General features: G+C 38.4%; 3 protein-coding genes across 4 annotated transcripts in view; 1 reads left to right on the forward strand and 2 right to left on the reverse strand.

Moving 5' to 3' along the window:
- The window catches only part of vwde (von Willebrand factor D and EGF domains), a 27,750-nt gene extending 23,889 nt beyond the window's left edge, over nt 1–3,861 (forward strand). The window contains exons 29-31 of the mRNA XM_085177644.1: nt 574–669; nt 1,467–1,564; nt 2,917–3,861. Coding sequence (XP_085033770.1) covers nt 574–669; nt 1,467–1,564; nt 2,917–2,931 — 209 coding nt within the window. The 3' untranslated portion in view covers nt 2,932–3,861. The remainder of the gene's footprint in view (nt 1–573; nt 670–1,466; nt 1,565–2,916) is intronic.
- Nucleotides 3,575–10,170, reverse strand: seraf (Schwann cell-specific EGF-like repeat autocrine factor). The gene is made up of 5 exons (XM_085177645.1): nt 6,635–10,170; nt 6,306–6,401; nt 5,703–5,807; nt 4,799–4,894; nt 3,575–4,370 (listed from the first exon to the last, which is right to left on the reverse strand). The coding sequence occupies exons 1-5, from the start codon at nt 7,053–7,055 to the stop codon at nt 4,258–4,260; spliced, it is 831 nt and encodes a 276-aa protein (XP_085033771.1). The 5' UTR covers nt 7,056–10,170; the 3' UTR covers nt 3,575–4,257.
- A 113-nt stretch (nt 10,171–10,283) lies between these two features.
- tmem106ba (transmembrane protein 106Ba) lies at nt 10,284–21,265 on the reverse strand. 2 transcript variants are annotated; one of them, XM_085177646.1, is made up of 8 exons: nt 21,009–21,265; nt 17,114–17,315; nt 16,340–16,403; nt 16,036–16,195; nt 15,639–15,779; nt 14,267–14,316; nt 14,128–14,181; nt 10,284–11,484 (listed from the first exon to the last, which is right to left on the reverse strand). In XM_085177646.1, exons 2-8 carry the CDS (start codon nt 17,301–17,303, stop codon nt 11,364–11,366), a joined length of 780 nt encoding a protein of 259 aa, XP_085033772.1. In that variant the 5' UTR covers nt 17,304–17,315; nt 21,009–21,265; the 3' UTR covers nt 10,284–11,363. The 2 variants fall into 2 exon arrangements, with proteins under 2 accessions (XP_085033772.1, XP_085033774.1); XM_085177648.1 differs by lacking the exon at nt 21,009–21,265 and adding an exon at nt 20,678–21,002.
- Between the last annotated feature and the right edge of the window lie 573 nt (nt 21,266–21,838).

The following is a 21,838-nucleotide window of genomic DNA, read 5'->3' on the forward strand; positions in this document are numbered from 1 at the left end:
CAGCTATAGCTCCAAAAAACATGTAATTCAATCAGCTTCATTTCTTATACTTTGGTTTAGGTGGGGTTGGGTAATAGCACTAACAAGAACTAACAAGAAGTCATACACAGTAGTTGTTGTAAGAAATTCTCTAAAAAGTCTACAAATTGTCTCCTAGTAACAGTGCACTATTTATATTTTAATATTCATATGAATATGCATATGCATGACTTTTATTCATGCAAATCTTTTAAATTGTCTTGTTCTCAAGACGGCATCCACTTTTAACAAGAACTACATAAAATGAAGGAAGTTCAGATATGTTTTTTGCCCTGAATTCAGGCTTTCAGGCAAAAATTATTTATTTATTTATTTATTTTTTGGTTCTTAAAAATTATTTTACTGGCTAGAAAGTCCTATTTTTGTTTTAATGTAGCACAGCTAAAGATCTTTTCTCGCTGACCTGCAAATGCCTAATCTCAGCACTTTGGGTTTTAACCTTTTACCTATCTGTTCAGTCCTGTCGGGATTCTGAGATAAAACCTTTTAGAAGCTGCTTTGGTGTTCACGCCTCCCTCACTGTTCTTATTTTAGCTGTGTGTCTACAAAAGTGTAAAAATGGTGGCGAGTGTATAGGACCAAACACCTGCCACTGTCCCGCTGGCTGGGAAGGCCTTCAGTGTCAAACAGGTGAGTCTGTTCCTCAGATGTAATAATATCACAATTTTTCTTAGGTAAAATCTGGCAAAGGTACATACCGAATACTTTAACTTGGACTGCTTTATAACCAATTTTCCTGAACTATTGCTGAACCAAATTAAACTGTTCCTCTGCCAAAAGGAGAACTGCTGTCTCCTTAACTCTCAGGACAAATACACAAAAACTACTGTACCACATTACAGGATACTTCTTGGAGAGATGAACTCTTGCAAAGGAAAAACACACATTTTGATGAAGATTGAGATTCATCTATCTATTTCCTTCCACTTGTCACATTCAGGGTCGTGGGCAGGTTAGAGCCTATTCCCAGCTGTCACAGGGCAAGAGGCAGTCTGGCCTGGAGAGTTTGCAGACTGAGATCACTTTGTTTAAAATAGTGAAGTAGAAGACACGATTGTTGGTTTTCCTTCAAGTTCGTTTTTGCAGATACTTGTTTTGATCATGTGTTTCATTTGTTTCCAAATGACAATCAAACACAACCCCTGAAATATAATAAAAGACTTAAAAGACGAGAATTAAGGGTGAGCAAAATGTTTAGCTAGCTTATTACAGCTACCCTGTTTTACTGAATGGAAACAGAAATGGATTTCACCAGTTTGTTCAGAGCAAACACATATAAAACATATTTTTTCACATATAAGACACTGCATTAATGAGCATAACACAAATGTGTCTTACTGTCTTCTGATTGTAGATTTTAACAGGAATCAACCATGAAAAGAAAAACAATAAGAGATCAAACGTTTTAATTGTGACTTTCTCTCCAGCGGTGTGTAAACAGCGGTGTCTGAACGGAGGCAGGTGTGTGCTGCCTGACTACTGCCACTGTCGGAAAGGTTACAACGGACTGACTTGTGCAATAAAGGTGAGAAATGAGGTCACGGTTAACATATCCCGGTGGGAAAAGTCATACACAGCACCGATAACTCCAGGATTTATAGATTTATACGATTTACAATAGAGTCATAGAACAAAGCTTCATTAGATGAATATCGTTGGTCTAGATGACTGAAAGGTTTAGTTCTGTTTTAATATTTCAGGCTATAAAAAATAAATTAAAAAAATATAGTCTTTAAGAGAAATGTTTTGTGCATGTCATGATCCTGGGTCTTATGACCCAGCATTTTGAGTTTTAGTTCATTTTGATGTTTATAGTTTATGTTTAAGCTCATTAGATTTCTATGTTCATTTGCTTATTATATTCCCCTTGTGTTTTCAACCCTTGTGTTAAGTCTCCTTTATCCTTCATGTGTTTCATGTCTGTTTCTTATGTTGTCAAGTTCATGTAGTCATGTCAGTGTTTCATTGTTTCCTATTTTATTTTGAAAGAGGTCCTGTGTTTCGGTGCTTTGTTTTGCTCTTTCCCTGTGGGCGTCGTTATGTTCATGTTGTGTCTACTTTGCCTTTCTGTCCCATGTTTCAGCTCCCTATGTTCTGTCTCAGTTGCTGTTAAGTTTACATGTTTTGAGTTCAGTCAGTGTGCTTCATGTTTTACTTTGAAGGTCCACGTCTCATGTGAGTGTTTCTAGTTTTGCTTCCCTTGTCTCGTCCAGCCTGATTACTCCCAGCTGTGCTCTCCTTCTGTATCTCATTCCCTCGTTATCCCTCTGTGTATTTAAGCCCTGTGTTTCTCTTTGTCAGTGTCATAGTCTCCCTCATGGTTGTTTCCCTGTGTGTTAGTTATCCATGTCCCAGTTTAGTTTAGTTAAGTTATATTTTTCGTGCTATTCTGCAATACAGCAGCTTTTTGAGTTTAATTCCGGTATGGTGAGTTTTGCGTTTGGGTCCTTCTCCTGCCTGGACACAGCCGAAACATGACAGTGCATCTCAAAAAATGGACAAATCAGTATTTTTTTTAAAAAATAAAATTTTAATCTTCTGTTCCTTTTTTTTTTAATTCTCTGTTTAATTCTTTCTGACTGCTGACTTTAAAAAGTCAGATCAAATATACATCAGAAAAACCTTGAATGTAACACACTGCTTTTATTTTATAACCTCTTATTACTTTTTAAAAATGTACATTTTTTTAAATCATATGTATTTTATGGTTATTTCAAATGTACTTTTTAACTGCAAATAGCCCCGTGGAGTGCAGTACTTTCTTGGCCCACTAGGGGGCTGTAGGCTACATTTTGGGACATTGCATCAAATAAAATGGCACCAAACAAATTAAGAAATTCTTTTAAAGTGAAACCTGAATTTGTTTGTGCTTCACAGGCATCACAGGCATGATGGCGAACAAATCGGGAATGTGACTAAAGAAGCCACAAAGAACAAAGAAAGCACCATCACCTGTGGTGTGTATGAGTGAGACCGTGGATACTGGCATGTGCTGTAATGTGTGGCTGTGTGCACATTAGAACAATAACAGAGCGATTTGATATATGCACTTGTCTTTTCCTGTCTGTGTAGATCACTACCTCAAGGCTCAAAGTAACACCCATCTGTTAAATGTATTAACAGTGTATTTTATGCAGGCCTGTGTGCCGTACACAGTATTTGTTTAAGAAAAATAACATAGTGGAGGTTATTGCCATCACACATTTTAGATATGCACTGTTTCTTTCTTTCTTTCTTATGAGGGAAAAAAAACAGCTTGAGCCTGCTTCTTCAGTAAGCATAATGAAGGCTTTGATATGAATATGTTGCAGATTAACAAAAGTTGCATTTGTTTTGTTTTCTTTATTTGCTGTCATTAATATATTGCCTGATCAGGCCTGTTTGAGTTTGTTATACATTTATTGGCAAATATGGATGAAAGCAAAGATGGTGTTGAGGTTGTATATAGGGCTTGTTTTCTACGCTCTCTGTACTATATATTAAGCCCTATATTTTGCTCCACATTACACGGTGGTACTATAATAAAGACAATGTCTATTTTTTCTTCATTTAATGACAAATTACAGTATATTGTGTGTTTATACAACATAAAACACATTCAATATTTAAAAATAAAATAAAAACAAACTAAAACGGTACACTTTATATAAAAAGAGGGATGAACGTTTTGTCTGAAATGTGAAACCACTGCTGAAGTACCTTAAACCAGCCTCATTTCTAATGAACAGCGGCGGCCAACTGGTGGCAAAAAAAAAAGTAAGTTAAAGTAAAATTGTTTTTATATATAGCACTTTCAAGATAAACATTACAAAGTGCTTCACACTAGAAATAAGAACATAAATGCTACTAGAAATAAAGACATAAATGCTACCCAAAAGCAAGTTTGAAAAGATGACTTCTTAGCTGCTTTTTAAAAGAGATCACTGAGACCACAAATCCCACGGTCTGACTGTGTTTAAGTCTATAGAAACATTTGACTACAGCATGATGTTAAATTTGCAAGTTATGTTCACATTTACAGTAGAATAGGTGAGAAAGAGGGTACGTTTTATGGTGTTTCCAGTCTGTTTTTAAAACTCCCAAGACAGGTCTTCACTAACTTTAAGGGTGACATTATAGTGGCTACATCCATCTTTTCCACACAGTTGCTGTAAAACTAACTACGTCCCAGTATAAAAACATAATCACCCCCACAACATTGTTTGATTCTTGGGTGCACTAGTGGGACTTTTTCCTCTCCTCACAGCGAGGTCCAGAGAAAGGAGGTCGACAGCGACATTTGTTGGGGGAAACGCACTTCCCTCCGTGCAAGCAGGGCTGACTGCATACAGCTACAGACAAAAGAAAACAAAAGCACAGGTACTATTTGTAAAACCAGGGGAATGGGAAATGATTGAAGCGCTTGTAAATTCTAGCATCATAAAGTCCAGCAGCTGGTCTGAAAGGTGTGAAGTGTTGTGACATCTGGAAATACACTAAGATGAAAAGCAAATCCATGGTGCAAAGAGAAAAATCGGGTATGTAAAATGCCCTGGTGTGAGAATGGTGCAATGTAGTCAAGAGAGCAGAAAGTACTGGAACTGGATGAAATGAAAAAGACTGTTTATCATAAGGAATGAATGCTCCCAGTGAAGGGCCAGCATCAGAACTGGGGTCATAACACGACTTACATCTGAGACTCCTCGATTATTCTTTAACCCGGTCTCATCAAATGTGCACAGCAAAACGTTATCAGTCTTTGGGAACAGTTTGTACTCACCCATATGGCAGGCACCACCCAACCATCCCTCCGCGCAGCTGCAGATTCCTGGAGCCACACACAGCCCTCCATTCTTGCAGCCCTGGGGACAAATTGCTGCATGGGAAACAAACCATAGAGGGGTTTGCTCAGCATATAGCTCACTTGCTCAAGCATCATCCTGGCCTTTATGATTCCTGCTTAACTACATATGTAACTATCCTATGACATTATGTTTAGCATGTGATTGGTCTGTTGTGTTGGTTGCTAAGTTAATTGTGGTTTTATGTTGATGGTGTACTAGTAAAATTAGTGCCATGCATATAAGAGAAGGAGTTCATATTAGATTTAAGCCCTCCCGGTGCTAATGACCCAATGTGTATAATGTGTATGCTAGCAAATATGGAAAATGAGCGTAGGAAGTCATCGAATCAGCTAATGAATGAAACAACTTTAATCCTAGAAGAGCAGCAAGGCTGAATATTTAATCTAGACCACAGAAGATGGATTGCTAGAGTCCAAAGATCCTTAATTTCACATGGAGAATGCATTAGTGGAAGCAGTCTAACAACAGATTTTCAGGACTCATCACTAAAAAGTCAAATCTGAGTTTTATTTGAAGAAAAATCTTGGTAGACATAAAAATTGGCTTTTCAATCTTTCCTGTTTTTTGTTTTTTTTTTTTTCAGTTCAAACTGAACTGCAGTTTTCTGCCAATATTACAAACTTCACCACAGCTCTCCAGCTGTTACACCTGCATGTCTGCCTCATCCACTAAGTCAGACTGTTGCTTCCCTTGGTGACAGCTACTTGGAGCCATAAAAAGCCTTAAACGTCCACTAATGTCTGCAGCTGATGAACAGCTCCATTTGGCACCTTTGACCTCTTGTGTTAATTGGGTAATTAGATACAGCTGTAAACGAACCCTTATGGCATTTTGATCCGGCCCAGCTTGAAGGGCAGATACACTTGGCCACGCCGTTGACAGCGGTGCATTCTCCTCCGTTCCAACATCCCCCATCGCACGTCACTGCAAAACACACACACACACACTGTTCACGAGATAGTTTTACCATTCCAGTCACAAAAGATTTAAGTTAATTTGGGTATAAACTCCCCAAAGCACCCAGGAAATTCTTCACTATACACCAAAGTGCTTAAAATACATTGCATTTCAGTCTAACTCTTAAGGGTCATATGTCCCATTAATAAATATTGGTTTATAAAATAACTTTGTAATTGTTTTATTCTTATATTTTCTGTTGGAATGCATTGACTTATGCATTCATAAACTTAATAAAACATAAAATCCATAAAATGTTTTAAGAACTTAGACAAACAAATGAGGCAGTACGTGAGCAACAGCTGAATTCTGTGTGTAGTATTCTATCTGAATAATAGTAAACTGAATACAAATAAATAGAGCAGGAAAATACACCAAAAGCAGAGAATAACTGTCATCATGACACACACACGTGTTAATACACTTAATGTATTAGAACTGTGCTGCTCCCATGAACTCGTTTACCTTTGTGACAATATCTTCCTCCAAATCCAGGAGGACATCTGCATTTTCCAGGGCGAAGACACACTCCTCCATTTTTACATTTGGGATCACAGTTGGCTGCAAAAACATTCACCACAGTTTTTTTAATAGGCTTCAAAGTTTTGACCTTCTTTCTCAGAAGTCTTCCTCACTTTAAATTAATTTGCAACAAAATAAGTTAGTCATAAACTGGGTCAATAAATAAAGTGCCACATTAAACCATTTATTCATAGCTGAGCTTGGCACGAGGTCTTCCCTGAGCCATCATCAGAATTTGAAAGTACGCGCAGATAAAAGGTTTGTCACGTCACCATACTGGCAGGTCTCTCCTTCGTAGCCTCGGGAGCAGAAGCATGTGTTGTTGCGGATGCAGACTCCGGCGTGTTCGCACGGCGGCTCGCACTTCGCTTTCAGGTCAAAGACGAAGCCGACCGCGACGCCCCGGGGCGCGTCCGAGCCTCCGGAGCACACACCGGCGAGAGACATCAAAGAGGCAAACAGGAGAGGCGCAAAGCCCATGGCCGGATGTGCTTTGTTGCTCAAATGAAGAGTGAAAAGAAGCGAAGCGGTGGACGGATGGAGGAGGAGAAAGTCTCCTGAAGAAACAGGGAAAACTTCTCGGCCAGGATGGTGGTGGTGAGGCGGAGCAGGGAGAGCGCCCTGGGGTGGGGGCTGGGGCTGATTTTCAAGGCTTTGGATCAAACCTATGCAGTCCATATTTGCATGAAACATATAGGTTAGACCACCGCGCAGTGGGGTTACATGAAGTAAAAGTTTGACTCTGCCACAACAGATTCACAATGATGAGGTTTCCCAATAGTTTGTCTGGAGTTATGACAGAGATGCTCAAGATACTAATTAAATTAGGCCCTAAAACATGTGGATAGCACAGCTTCACCATGCTGCTCTATAGTAAAATACTCCAAAGAAGGATTTAAGAGTAATCTGATTGTATTTGCAGTCTGTTCGTTGTGCAATAATTTATCCAAGGAATGCTACATGTGGAAACATAAAAAGTATTTTTATTGTTGCTTAGACTAAAGCGGTTGTGCTTCATATGTAGTTTATATGTAGCACCCACAAAGAGAGTAATATAACTGCTCCAGAATGCCTGGTCTAAGATTGTGGAATAAATAAATAAATAAAAATCTGTAGTGTAGTTTGTTTTGTTTTTTTGCTAACCATAAAATAAAAATGTTTCAACAAAAGTTAAGAGCTCACCTGTATGAACTGTATGAAACACTGCTACCTGCTGTTTAATCCTCATTGATCCTGTGCTACATGTTTGGGACAGTCTACCATGTTGGCTGGATGAAATAAATGGACAAGTTTCTGGTACATATGCACATTTGTTGAGTAACTTGGTATCTTCTAGTACAACATTTGCTCCACATGAGACACAAAAGATGCACAACTGATTTTGAAGGTCCTCAGTTGACCTAATATATCTACACACATACAGGAAGCTCACTTTACCCAAATATTTAACTTTATTAAAGTTACATAGCATCTATAACCAGCGGTATTTAAACAACATCTTACTCACTCATGTTATAACAGCAAGGACTGATTTCTAAGGCACATAATTCATAATTTGTGCAAAGTATTATTTTTCATGGCTACACATCTAAGGTTTTATTTTGGTTTAAAGAATCTGCTGTGAAATATGCAACAAAAGAAAAGTGCAGTATTTTATACTGAGTACATATTTCACAGCGATGTTGACAAACTATATCTAAAAGACTGCAGAATCACTTTAAATGTCTATGATTATATTTGTCAGAAAGACAGAGTTTGGGATGTTAGTCTAGAGCACATATGGAAAAACCATTTCCTCTTGTTTGGTGAAAAGAAACCCTGGGCCTGTGTGAAGGACGGGGTGAGGGGGAAGTTCTGTTGTAATGACAATAACACAACCAATCAGTAGCGGATGTGGTTCTTCTCTCTGCTCCCTTAAAGCTGTTCAGAGGCAAAGTAGCTTTCTGTTTGATTCTCTGCGTTTTGCATTTTTCAGTAAAAGTGAACAGTGTTTCTTTATTCTGAGTTCTGTGAGCTCAGAATAAACAGCGTTTGCATAATACTTGGACTACTCCAAGTACAAGATTTAAATTTCCATAAACGGTATGGAGTCGCTCTGCTGCTTATTCACGGAAAGCTTCTCTGGACAAGCAGTCAGTCTTTCCTTGGACTCACTACATCAGGCTGGAAGAGAGACAACTGGACTTTATGAAGACCTTAGCATAGTTCTTCCCAAACAATCTGAACTGATTAGCTCACAACAAATGCAGTAATGTAGATTTAGTTGGCACAACACACAAATATTCCAAACATCTAAAAATCAAGAATCATTTAATCATTATACTAAGCAGTGTCGGGACAGCGAGTCTGACCTTTTAACTTGATTTAAATGGGTTTCCTCTGTGGCCAGTTTAGAAGTGTGAGTTTCACTCATATCTGGGTGGATTTCTTTGGTAATAAGATTTTCATTGAAACTGGTGATAATGTGTTGAGTCACTTTATATCAATATAGTCCTGTAGGGAGAAAATAATAGGTTGTCGCTTATTTGCAGAGTGATATCTTCATTCACTATATTCAACCTGCTAATCAGCAGTTAGTCCGTGTAACCACCAAAAAAGATAAAGAATAACAACAAAGATGAATGCCATCGTGTTAAAAATCCAAAGGGGAAATCACTCATTTAGTAATAAAGTACCTCCAGAAGCAAATATAAGAGTACAGTGCTGCCCCACTAACAGTCTACTGGCAATAACTAAAGTACAATCAGTAAACAAAATACATTAGCGATGGGGGCGAGAGGGTTTTGTCTCTGTTGTATGTATTCCAGTGCAGCTCCGGTCTAGACCTGTGACCTGGATCCCGGAGTGGAAGTGAGCTGGTGGTTTAATGACTGCAACAGATGTGAACATACCATGATACACAAGGGGCCTGTGCCTCTCGCTTTAGGAAACAAACAGAGATGGATAACACCAGAAAGAAGAGAACAAAATTAGGTTCTTTGAAAATAGTAGTAAATATTACTATTATTATTAATAAATAGCTTAAACACACACAGCTTCACAACCACATCCTCAATTCTAATTTATTATGAGCATAAATGGAAGTTAGCAGATGTGGCTTTATGTCTGTGCTTCAGCTCTGTGGATAGTTGCTGGAGTGAACAGGTTCGTGACAGGATCCCAACAACATTAATGAGTGTGTTTGTGTGGGACACCGTACTAATGCTAAGAGGCAGATAAACAGATTTGGCATGAGGAATATGAAGGACAGTTATGCTAAAGTTTGTCACTGGTCTTCTGCAATATTACTGCAAATTTGCAATCTTATTTCCAAATTTCATCTCTGAGTTTCAGTAGGAATGCACGGATAATGACAAAGAGAAAACGTTATTTGGAGACGTGTTCGTGAACTAGATCAGAATATGGGACATTATTTCATTTTGTGAGAAGAAAGAACAAGTTCCAGATAAAAGTACAGTATCTGGTCACCCTACAATAGCTGCAGCCCCCTGGTGGGTTGTGAGGATACTGCAGGTATAGTTCTTTTGGTGTAATACAATAAAACCCTGTTATTCTCAATAAAAGGAAGATGTGTATGTTGGGTACATTTTCTAGACAAAATCATTTATGGACAACTAATTTATGATCAGATGAAATTTGTTTTCGCACATTTGTAAGAAACCTGCAAATTTTATCTCCTATTCACTGCTCAAACATCTGCATCAAGTCCACTGAAATCTTTCACCACAATAGAAAACATGAAGACCTACTTTTTCTTGTCTTTTAAACGTCCAGTTTCAAGTATTAATGTGCAGTAATAACAATGGAGTAATGAAAAGGTAAGAATTTGGGGACCTTCATACTTCAGCTGAGTGAGACATTTGGCACCACTCGGTGTGTACACAGTGTATTACAAGCACACCAAGAAAACACAAGAAACGCTCAAAATGAATTGATTTTATTGTCACCGGCATGCATGAAAAACACAAAACCACTGTTTAGATGTTAGAAAATAGCTGGGAAACGTTCACATTTATGGAATATTACGAACAGCTCGATTTCGGTTTGCTTTCTTCAAAATGACGTGTAGAAATGTGGAGATTTTGCAGCGATTTAAACTGTGAAACTTTGCATGTTGATTTAAGAAATTATATTTATGTGATCAAAACAGCAAATTACACCATGGCCCACAAAAATAGGATTAATTTAAATTTTTAAAAAAAGGTGACATTTGTATGAATAAGCCTATGACATAAAAATATTATTATAAGTTATTTTCTTACCAAGTGAAAAATGTATTTTATTTTTCAGTAAAATATGCTCATTAAGGTCTTCAGAGTAGTCACGCGTAGCTTTTAACCTGATGATTAACAGAGTTACACACACACACCGCACAAAAACTAAAAGTTTAGAATAAATCAGTGATGACATGAGTCTGCTGTACTGCTCTACACACTAACAAAATTCATGAAACGAAAAGAGAGAGGCTGTTTGTAGAAAGGAGTCAAATAAGAGCAGAAAGGAATGATTAGGAACACCTCAGTAGTTTTACTTTCAAAAGTCATTTCTCTCTCACACGTTTTAGAAACGATTTCATAAAGTGGTGTAGAATGAGAGGGGCTGTGAGCAGCTTTCTATTTAAGCAATATTCACATTACCTTCTCTTCAAAAGGCCCAGCTAAAGTGCATCGTAAGTAAAGTTATTGCTTCCAGTATTTCAAATACAGAGGAGGAGTGATACTGAATATTGAATAATGTGCTCTGTTTTTACCAGCCCGGAAAAACTACAAACCTCTCGTCTATGGGCCATGAGGAGGATTTACAGGTCTGGTTCACGAGGGATAAACCATCGTTTGGTGGTTTTATTGCAAAACGTCTATTCTAAACATCATGTTTGTCCTCTAAACAGAATAAACTATTCAGGACTTAAAAACTGATGAGCCACTACGACTAAATTAAAAGCAAAGATGTTTTGTATGGAGGTCAACAGCAGTATCTGATGCCTACGCTCTTTTGCTTCCCTTATTGGTAGACCTGCACATGCCCGTGCAACGAGGTGGTGTTCCCCCCACAGTCCACATACTGGTACATCTCCTGGGAGACCTGCTCCGTGTGGCCGAAGTAAGACGTTGTCACCATCACCCTGAAAAGCAAACAAGAGTCAAACATGATCAAAGTGCGAGAGATCAGTGGAAACAGTTGTGCAGCAGTCTGATATCACCGCTATCATTACTGTTGAAAGTACTGTAGCTCAGAACTTACACCAGCGCATTTCCTCCATCTATAGATCTATCACACCTAGACTCAACATCTTGTTCTGGCCTAAGCTCTAAATAAATTCTGTGCAGCGTTCTTGTGAATTGAAGTGGAATAACCCACTATGTTATTCTATGTGGCATATCAAGTCTTCTCTGCACAGAGCGGTTTTTCATAGTTATTCGAAAATTAAAGAAAGGGGAAACATTATCATATGAAGCGTCCATGAAGAGCTTACAATTTATGATTAAAAGTTAACTATCACAGCCATGTACCTATAAACAGCTAAAAAGATTAAATATCTTGAAAATAGTAACAAATCTGATCAATCTGGATTCAGCACAGTAAAAATCAATAAGAAACAACACATTTTATCTTCAAAACAATCAACTTCTGAAGTTGACTTTTTGACTGCCGGGTTTGGACAGCTTATTGTTCTGAATTCAACACAAACAGGCTTTCTTTATGCTAGCAGTCCTAACAAAACCCAAAACCTCAGCTGGAGAAAACCGTTATCACAGTTAAGAACAGGGTTTTGCAGGGTTGCATTTACTACAACATGCATCAGCAGCAGGAGATCTGAGATGGCATGGAGCAAAGTGTCAGCAGTTACTACACCAACAGCTTTTCAGGTGAGTCATGCTGAAAAGCTCAGATAACACCCCGGCCCTGTTGACTTCTCTTTCTTGCTCTTATTACAGTCATAAACTGGTTGGGAGGCTTTCATTGTACATATAACGTCACAAAATCAACTCCTAGGAATATGACTTCATATTCCTAGGAAGTTTCCTAGGTAGTTGCTGCCAAGGTGTCGAAAATCTTGCAAATAAAGCTGATAAGAGCCCTGCTTCTTCTGCACATTTAGACTGTAGTCTCATGGATTTTAAAATTTCCTAGAGGTAAAACTTAAATTTAAATGAGTCCATCTGAAAATCTGGTATTGCCAAAAGCTTTATAAATTTTTTAAATTGATATTACCTCATTGGCCTGACATTTATAATAATGTGATCAATGAGGTTAGCAGCCTCATTGTAAGCTTAGTACGACAAGCTTGAGCTTGTTCGGTTTAGAGGGTTTGGATGTCATCTTGACACACCTTATGTTGCAGAAACTGCTTTTGAATATTGAAGTGTCCAGTACAAATGTATTAAGCTTAAATGATTGATATACACAAAAAATAAAAAGGTTTAACATGAAGAATGCAGCTTTTGAAAGTGACGGGACAAACTGATGTAGAGAGTGGACGTCTGGCTCTGTTGGAGCTGTAGAAACACTCGCAGGTGTACGGGAGTGCTACAGAACGGTGCTGCTTTTAGCTTAAGACATTTCTGCCCGACTGCAGCAAGACGCAAGCTTCTTCTTCCCCTGCATGTCACTGCATGGTATTAATATAATTACTTATTTGCTTGGTATGCTTGTCTGTTTAAATAGCAGAAGTGTTTATCAAACCAGTTTTAACATGCACTTGCTTCCTAATTTTTTGAAGAGAGTCAATTACTAGTGCAAACAAATAATTTCTCACAAAGACACGCCATCATTTTCATACTGTCAGCTGTGGAGGCAGTGTCCTAACACTGAAGTGTGTGTGTGTGTGTGTGTGTGTGTGTGTGTGGGGCAGATTGAATAACTTTGCTCTATCTTCTGTCAGAACTGACTTTTTAAAGAAAATCTATTCTTGGACACTTTTAGAGTCATTCTGCAGTCTTCACACTTTGGGGGTGGGGGCGTTATTTAGCTTATACTGAACTTCTGCCTTAGGCTGTTGTAGCACCCGACTCTTTAAGATCACTCTTTAAGCCAGCTTTCTTCTAACTGGCTGCCAACGCAGAAAAAAAAAATACAGTATTAGTGACATCTTCCCTCACTAACATAAGAAAATCTGTCTGAAACTGACCCATCCCCCATTTTTACAAGTGTATACGACACAATATAATTTCTCTTATGTATACTATAGTTATTCTTATAAATCAAACTGTTTGATTCATCTTCCTAAAACATTCAGACAGACTGAAGGGATTTTAAAAATAAAAGTCTTTTAGAGGCAAATTAATACACTCAATTGCAACAAGACACTCGATTAGACAGTCACAACTGACCTTTATTGGATCATGGTCTAGATATAAAACCACTGAAAGGCTTCATTAGGTTTTAGGATATTGGCTGCTTTTCTCATCATTTTTACTGGAATTCATCAGTGCAATGATACTGATGATACTTGGCTAGAGACCAACGGTTTGCCTTCCCCGACATTCGATTCAGAGAATTAATTAGGAGAAATGTTAACTGCTAAATTTACAATCTGCGTCCATGTCAGATTTGACGTGTAAATGAGCAAAGCACCCAAAGGCCCGGGGCTTCTGCTGATCTGAACAGTGCCCCACAGCTGAAGGCTGTTTGCTCTGGGCAGATCTTCAGTGTGTGTGGGTGTGTGGCTGAAGTTATGCAAGTGTGCTGAGAGAAAAGACTGATGCTCAGCTGAGCACAGTATCAGACATAAAAAGAAAAATATTCAATATCTTGTCATACTTACTGCATCATGACCACTATGTTGTGAACTTTAATCGTTGGTAAGGTGCAGTAGTCACTGAAAGAGAGACAAGAAAGATTAAACATGACACTGATCTGAGTGTAAAATGCCTTATTAATAGGACTTCAAATAAGATACTCACAACATGTAACTCAATTCATCAGCGATGATGGTGGGGACCATGTAATCAATCTGTAAACACAATTCAGAGAGAAAAGATATTAGATTTGAAAATCCATTTTCTCCCACTTATCCAGCGCGGGGGCAGGTCGCCAGTCTATCGCAGAGCTAACACAGAGATAACTTTCACGCTCACACTCACAACTATGGCTAATTCAGACTTGCCTGTCAACCTAAACCTATGCATGTTTCTGGACTGTGAGAGGAAGCTACAGCATCTGGATAGAAACCACACAAGCACAGAGAGAACATGCAAACTGCACACAGAAAAGCCGCAGCTGGACACGTTTCAAATCCACTAGCAAAATAAAGAAAGTCAAGAAAGAAAAAAAGAAAAAACAAAACAAAACAGAAACTGCAATACTTTGTACTCAGTTGTACATTTTTAGGGCTCACTGAGCAAAGTGATCAAGACAATCTCCAAACTACACTGCAACATTATAATACTGACACTGGGGTGCAGAAAAATGGTAACCTCCTACATGGCCTGCTATGGTATATCTATCAGAACTCCAATGCTGTAGTGATTTTAATGATTTAGCCTTTTTTTCCCCCTTTTTTAAAAAATGTATTTCCTACCATAACTAACAAAGCAGTAATGTGTGAAATGGTTTTGGTGAATTGTATATTTTTGAAGCATCTTCCAGAGCTGAACTTTGTAGATGGCCTCTGCACACTCATCTCACACAAAGATCTTTACTTTATGTTTTTAAAGCCTCACTCTGTACTGTGTTTCCACAGTAAGAAGGTGCTGCAGTAGTACAATAGGAATGACATAGTGAACTGACGCCTTTAGCATCAACCTGGTCTTAGATGCACACATACACCTCGAATTAGCTTGTGGGTTGCCAAGTTGTGGTAAGTAGAAATTGTACGCAAGAGTGTTTGTGTATGTAGGCTGTTTCATAGAACCGGGAAAATTCATAAAAACAAACAAAGCCAACTGATTCGCAAATTCCATTTATGCATAATAAAGCGTATCTGTAACCGGAAGGTCGCCGGTTCGTTCCCCGGGCTCTCTATCCTGGTCGTTGTGTCCTTGGGCAAGACACTTTACCCTACTGGTGTTGGCCAGAGGGGCCGATGGCGCGATATGGCAGCCTCGCTTCTGTCAGTCTGCCCCAGGGCAGCTGTGGCTACAACCGTAGCTTGCCTCCACCAGTGTGTGAGAATGTGAGAGTGAATGAATAGTGGATAGTGGCATTGGGTGAAAAAAAGATCGCTTTGGGTGCCTTGAAAAGCGCTATATAAATCCAATCCATTATTATTATTATTATTATTATTAAAATATGTGAGAAAAGTGGTCTAAACACAGAAAACGTATATCAACCTACCTGCTGTTCATCCAGTGGTATGATCACTGTGCTGTTGCTAAGCCTGGCCTTCCCTATCACCGTCTTGGAGAACTGCACTTGGGCTGTGATGTTGGTCACCGTTATGGCATAGTAGTTATTGTTGGTGATGTTCAGTGTGTTCTAGAGAAAAGAAGGTAGTTAATATGGCAAACTTGTTAGCAAACATTATTGATTTGGAGCTGTCCTTGGTCATTGCCTGTCTAAGCATGCTAGCATCAATTTAAATATTTTAAAAAATGCGTAATTCAAAATTAAGAATTAAACCATGCAGTATTCTACTGATGCAATACTATCAGTAGATTCTGTTAGATTATTAATAAAGTTTTATTTTAGTAGATATTTTATGTATTATTTATTATAAAGTGCTCACACTTACTGTAAGGTTGAGATAGACAATTCGTTTGTCATGGTCATAGGAGACATAGGCAGACTTCACTCCCACATAGGAGACATCAATGGAGCGAGGGAATAGGAAGAAAACTGCCAGGCCAGACAGCAGCAGGCACAGAGCGACTGATATTGTGACATACAGCTTTCTGCAGGAGATTGAAAGGAGAAGTCAAAAGCTGAAACCAGCTGTTGGCTTCAAAGTCTGTTGTGCTGCTGTGTGTTCATTTTGTTTCATCACACGCACAGCTAAGGCAGCTAATTTATAAAAAGAGCACACAATGCAGACTTACGTCCTGCTTGGTCTGAGCCTCTGGTCGCTGTATGGAATCAGAGCCACAAGCTGATTCTCTTGACCTGTTGAATGAGTTTAATAAAAAAAAGTGTAACTGCTGGAATCGATTTCGCATCACTGCTTTAAAACTACATCCAAAGAAGAATCTTCGCCTAGTTTATTTTTCTCACTTAAAATTCCAATTTTCACTCGAAAATTGACTAGATTTCTAATGGTGGCACCTAAGTAATTAAACCAATTCTTTGAAGTAGGGCATATCAAATGGGAGAACACTTGATAATATCAATAAAATAATTTAGATCAAAACTGGGATGACTGATAAGCAAGTGCAGGCCAAGCCAGTTTTAATAGTTGCCAAGAAAAGAACGGTGGTCTTAAGAACATAACTACAACTTTAAGTTATAACTTTCGACTTTAAGTTATAACAATTTTTGTAAGCAATATTTCCGTTTTTGTCCTTGCTTTTCTTATTGATTGGAAATTGAGGTGACATGTGGAAAAGGGTGATGCAAAGGCAAGCAACACTCGCATGAAAATGTGCAAGCAGTTGGATTGCATGTTTCCTTATAATGCAGCGTTGTCAGTCAAACTTGATAAAACCAAATGCATACAGCAATCATTAAGCCATTACTAAATGTTTATAATAAATTAGGATGTATTCTTGTAAATTTCAACTTGATTCATGGGTATTTTGTACAGATGGGTACTTTGATATCTCTGCTTTTAAAAAAAAAAACTCTTAACAGTTAAACATTTAACAGCTAAGTTTTACCACGAGGGATTCTGCCAGTGCCCTGGCATGTGGGGCAGGTAACGCTGTCCCGTCCAGTGAACTCCACATAGGGGAACTGAGACACATCTCCATTCTTTCCATCCTCTTCCGTGTGACTCCCCCCATACTCCGTCAGAGCGTCTTGACTCTCGTCTTTTTGCTTAGCTAAGAGTGACTGGGTCTTGCCCATAGCTGCAGCTGTCTGTAATCAGCAGAAAAAAAAAGAACATACAGAGAGAGGAACTTCTGCACAAGTTCAGCACGCCATGCTGACTAACCACATGCCAGAGAGCCATTTGGATGTAAAATTAGATCTGGATGTATCCCAGTAAACACTTCCCAGGGAAACAAACTTCATCACAAAAGTCTTTTGTAAATCTGTTGGAATTCAAACACAGACTCTATTCTTCTCTATTTTTCAATGTTGTATAAAATACTTTTAACTAACACATTTGTAAGTTAACTATTTAGACCACTCTCATGGCAAAATGTGACAGGAATGAAAAGGTAATTGAATTGCTCATGGTCACGCAGACAAACTGTCACATTCTTTTCTCCACCGTCAGTACGACTTTACTGTCACAGTGACAACCAAGGAAACAGAGTTTTAAAAGAAGCGGGAATTGCTGTATTTTAACTCAAACCAGTCTTTTTCCTAAATCTAATGAGTAGTTTTTAATACCCAACCCTAAATGAGTACTTTCTAATAGATAATAATCCAATCAAATTGATACAACTGAAGTACAAGTCTTTCCTGTCGGGGGAGAAGGGAACAGGAGTTGGTGCAAACTATGGTGTCTACCACCTACCTCTCCAACCTCTAAATACTGACCTATTTGCTCTTTTTAAAGTATAAAATATTAATTTGTATAGCCCATAGGTGTCAAACTCTGGCCCGCGGACCAAATTTGGCCCGCAGCCTAATTACATTTGGCCCGCAAAGCCATACCAAATTACTATTAGAGCTGACCTACTGGTATTATACAGCTAATATATATATTGTTTAGTATTAAGCTTTGCTTGTTCCATATTCAGTTTTTCAGCAAAACTTGTTTGAGTCCATAAGAAAAGATTCATTCTCATATCTGGAGGAAGATATTTTTTTTCAATAAATATTAATGTTAGCCCGCGACTTTGTTCGAGTTTTGAATTTTGGCCCACTGTGTATTTGAGTTTGACACCCCTGGTATAGACTGAAACAAACTCAGTACATGAGACTGTTGAAATAGTAAATTGCCTCAAGTTATGCTTGATTTGGACTACAGTGAGAAATCTATGATGTAACTGGAAACTCCTATTAACTGCAAGCGACCACACCATTCAAGTTGTTGTGGGCTTTGTCGACATGACATATAGTTACATTTTTCACTAGGTGCACGTCAGGTTATATAGAAGGTTATGACAAAGGTTTAAAATGAGTTGCTGGTTACTACGCAACAGACACGCAATATGGTTACAACATAGATTTCCCACTGAAGCATAATTCACACATTACCTTTCAGTTATTTATAAATTGCTTTTAAGGACACAGACTTTCGAGTCATTTTTTAAAGTGGTCCTGAGCAGTAACTCTCCAGGCTTTCAAAGTCTTTCTTTGGACATTGGCCAGTCATTGCAGCTGAATCCTTTAAAGTGTTTTTTCCCTTCCTTTAAGTGACCTTTGAATAACTCAAGATTTTAGAAAAAAAAGAAAAGAAATGTAACTAAATCCAGGGATGACTTAGTGTTGTCTCTGTACATAACAGACAACTTTAAGTACCAATTTTGCACCAACAATGTGGTTTCCAAAGAGCTATTAGCCAAAAACTTCGGAGTATCTCAGCATGGTGTATAGTGAATCCTCTAAAAACCTTTAAGGAAACCAGACAAGTGGAAAAGCCATAAAAATTTCAATTTCAAAATTCCACATTCCCTCAAGTGTGACTTCCACACCACCCATCCACCAGGCAGCATGATGACAATACTCTTTTCATCCTTTTACAGCTATGGGGAAACAACTGTCTGCAACAGATGAACAGCATCTGAGTCGAGTCATGTCCATTAGAAATAGGGAAAAAAAATCCACCAAAGACCTGATACAGGACCTGCGATTGATCTAATGTTCACTGAAGCCTTATCGGATGGTCTCAGAAGAGGGGTGTCTGTCAAGAACCCGTTGTTAAGGAATGGAAAAAAGAATGAGGTGTGTCAAATTATACAAGACCTGGACTGAAACTGAATGGTAACAGGTTATATGAAGTGATGAATCCAAATTTAAAATGTAAAATCAGTATGTGAGGAGGAGGTCAAAAGAGAAGCAAAACAGTGAGTGTCTAGTGTAAAATGGTTGAGGCTCTGTCATGGTTTGGGGCTGCATTTCACCAGTTTGTTGAAACTGATGGAATTATTACAATAATAATTACAAAAACTACAATCAGACTTCAATCCACCAGAAAACACCATCTGGAAAACATCAGATTGTTAACAGCTCCAAGTGTTGACTTTAAAGCTTCTCAGAACTGCACAAATTCTGTTTTTATCTTACATACTGTATTTCCATGTATGTGTGTGCATGTTTCAATAAATCGCTCTACCTATTTCCTATTTTTCCAACAAAATACTACGGCTTTACATTCATAGAATGCCATAACTAGGAATTAATAGTCAAAATTCAGACATAACTTGAGGACTCATAAATATGCTTTGCTGTGTGATGTGCTTCTTCAAGGTTATAAATATGTGAACAATCTGTTTTTTAATGATATTATTGCTTTAAGACTGCTTTGTCAAATCAATCTGACTCTAATGACTAGCAGACGTGTTCACTGAACAGGAAAAATCTGCTCCATATTTTCCAAAGTACATTTACTGCAGTGTGAGGCATTTTTAGGGCTGTGCTCATTTAAAACAGATGCTGCTGGGCACTGGTACCGGTGAATTTTTTTTTTCCCCACTACAACCAGTTTCAAATTGTCCAGCTCTCTTAGGTTATTTGCTCATTTTAGCAGTGCTGGCATGGCTTTCTGGCTATGTATTGTCAAAACAATGGCATCCAGTGGGGGCTTTGGACATGCAAGTCACACACTTGTGCTCTGTGTCTCTGTATTGTGTTCGGTCTCACTGATGATAAAATAGTTGGAATTTAGGCCCATGTGTTTCTCTGGTATTTAAAACACCACTTACTCAGCAGTTGTAAATAATAATGTAATGTAAATAAGCACAGTACCATATTCAAGTATAATAATATAAGAAAACGTGTTATATAAAGTGGTTAATATCGGTCTGTCATACACTAATATCAAAGAAATGCTGAAGTATTAATAAGCCAGCTATAGTTTCAAATATACTAAGATTTCATGTGAGTACACTTAAGTAAAAAAGCAGTAACTGGCAGCTCTGCCTGAAATAATATCCTCATAGTAAAGAACTCTAGTTATTTGTTTTAAACCGCGAAGTAGGCCGGTGTTTCTCAACACGTATAGCACCGTCATGTTTGAGTTGCCTTTTTCCACACCGTTGGATATTCACGCTGTTTCATCTGAAGGTTGCTCAACATAAAACTATAAAGAAATGCTCCAGACTCACCCAGGCTGTTGTCTACATACACGACACACAGCACAGGCCGCCATGCTGTTACTGTTACTGCTACTGCTGCTGCTGAGCTGCTAAGGCTAGCCGAGGACACACAGTACCGGCCGGAGGAAAGCGGATTTTACGCCTTTATTTTTACAAACAATAGGCACATTTAGCTTATACATTTTTTAAAATGTAAACACACTCTGAAAACCCGTATTCCGCGTCGACTGTAGGCTGCCAAACGTAATTCAGACATTTAATTAAAACCCGCACGGATCGACGGTTCCCCAGTCATTAAATATCCAACAGACGTTCGTTTAACATTCCGCTAACCGCTTACCTGATGTGTGTTTTAGTCTGTTTTACTTGCCATCCGGTGTATCTTCGTTGTTTGTTGTGGTTCACTCGCCAGCGGAGAAATAACGCCAGGAACGCCCCCCGCTCTTCTCATTGGGCAGGCCGGTGATGGTGGATTTATCCGTCTGCACTGTTGTGTTCAAACAAACGGGATGCTGGAGATGAAGCTGCACTGGGGCACACCCAGTCATTACTCAAATAACACATGTTTGTTCTTTGTGTAATCCTATGAACTATGTACTGCCTTTGTTCAGGTCATTATTACTTCTGCTGGCATACTGCTGCAGCAACAGCAGTTACTTCCAAAATTAGTGACAAAAATGTCAGTTGCAACGTGTAAACTGCGCCCCCTGGCAGGACGTGAAGATACTGCAACTTACTGTGAAAAGTTGCAAAAAACATTTTAGTTGAGATTCAATAGTCGTTACCATCGCTATACAATATTTAAATAAAAAAAACAACAACAATAACAATAAAACAAAATCCCTGAAATTAAAAAAAAACAAAAAACATTTTATATTTATTTTCTGACTTGTTTACCATCATGTCGCTGGCCATTTCATTAGTTACACCTTGCTAGTACTGCGTTGGGAACATTTTTGCCTTAATAACTGCCTTTATTATTTGTGGCATAGATTGACATGGTATAATCAATGCGTAGTTGGCACTAACAGGCCCAAAGCATGCCAAGAAAGTATCCCCCACACATTTACACCACCAGCAGCAGCCTGAATCGTGCAGAATGGATCTATTCTTTCATGCTGTTTACCCGAAATTTTGACCGTTTCATCTCCTGAGTCATCAGACCCGACT

Source organism: Neolamprologus multifasciatus, chromosome 11 (assembly GCF_963576455.1).
Source record: "Neolamprologus multifasciatus chromosome 11, fNeoMul1.2, whole genome shotgun sequence".
NCBI classification, from domain to species: domain Eukaryota; kingdom Metazoa; phylum Chordata; class Actinopteri; order Cichliformes; family Cichlidae; genus Neolamprologus; species Neolamprologus multifasciatus.

What these genes read in the sequence shown, in the direction of transcription:
- seraf (XM_085177645.1), bottom strand. Translation starts at nt 7,055, where the DNA reads ATGTTTCATGCAAATATGGACTGCATAGGTTTGATCCAAAGCCTTGAA. An exon ending in AGGAGAGACCTGCCAGTATG is followed by an intron (nt 6,402 to 6,634) that starts GTGACGTGACAA and finishes ATGTTTTTGCAG; the next exon opens with CCAACTGTGATCCCAAATGT. An exon ending in AGGAAGATATTGTCACAAAG is followed by an intron (nt 5,808 to 6,305) that starts GTAAACGAGTTC and finishes TGTGTTTTGCAG; the next exon opens with TGACGTGCGATGGGGGATGT.
- tmem106ba (XM_085177646.1), bottom strand. Translation starts at nt 17,303, where the DNA reads ATGGGCAAGACCCAGTCACTCTTAGCTAAGCAAAAAGACGAGAGTCAA. An exon ending in CACTGGCAGAATCCCTCGTG is followed by an intron (nt 16,404 to 17,113) that starts GTAAAACTTAGC and finishes CTCATTCAACAG; the next exon opens with GTCAAGAGAATCAGCTTGTG. An exon ending in AACATAGTGGTCATGATGCA is followed by an intron (nt 11,485 to 14,127) that starts GTAAGTATGACA and finishes TTTGCTTTTCAG; the next exon opens with GGTGATGGTGACAACGTCTT.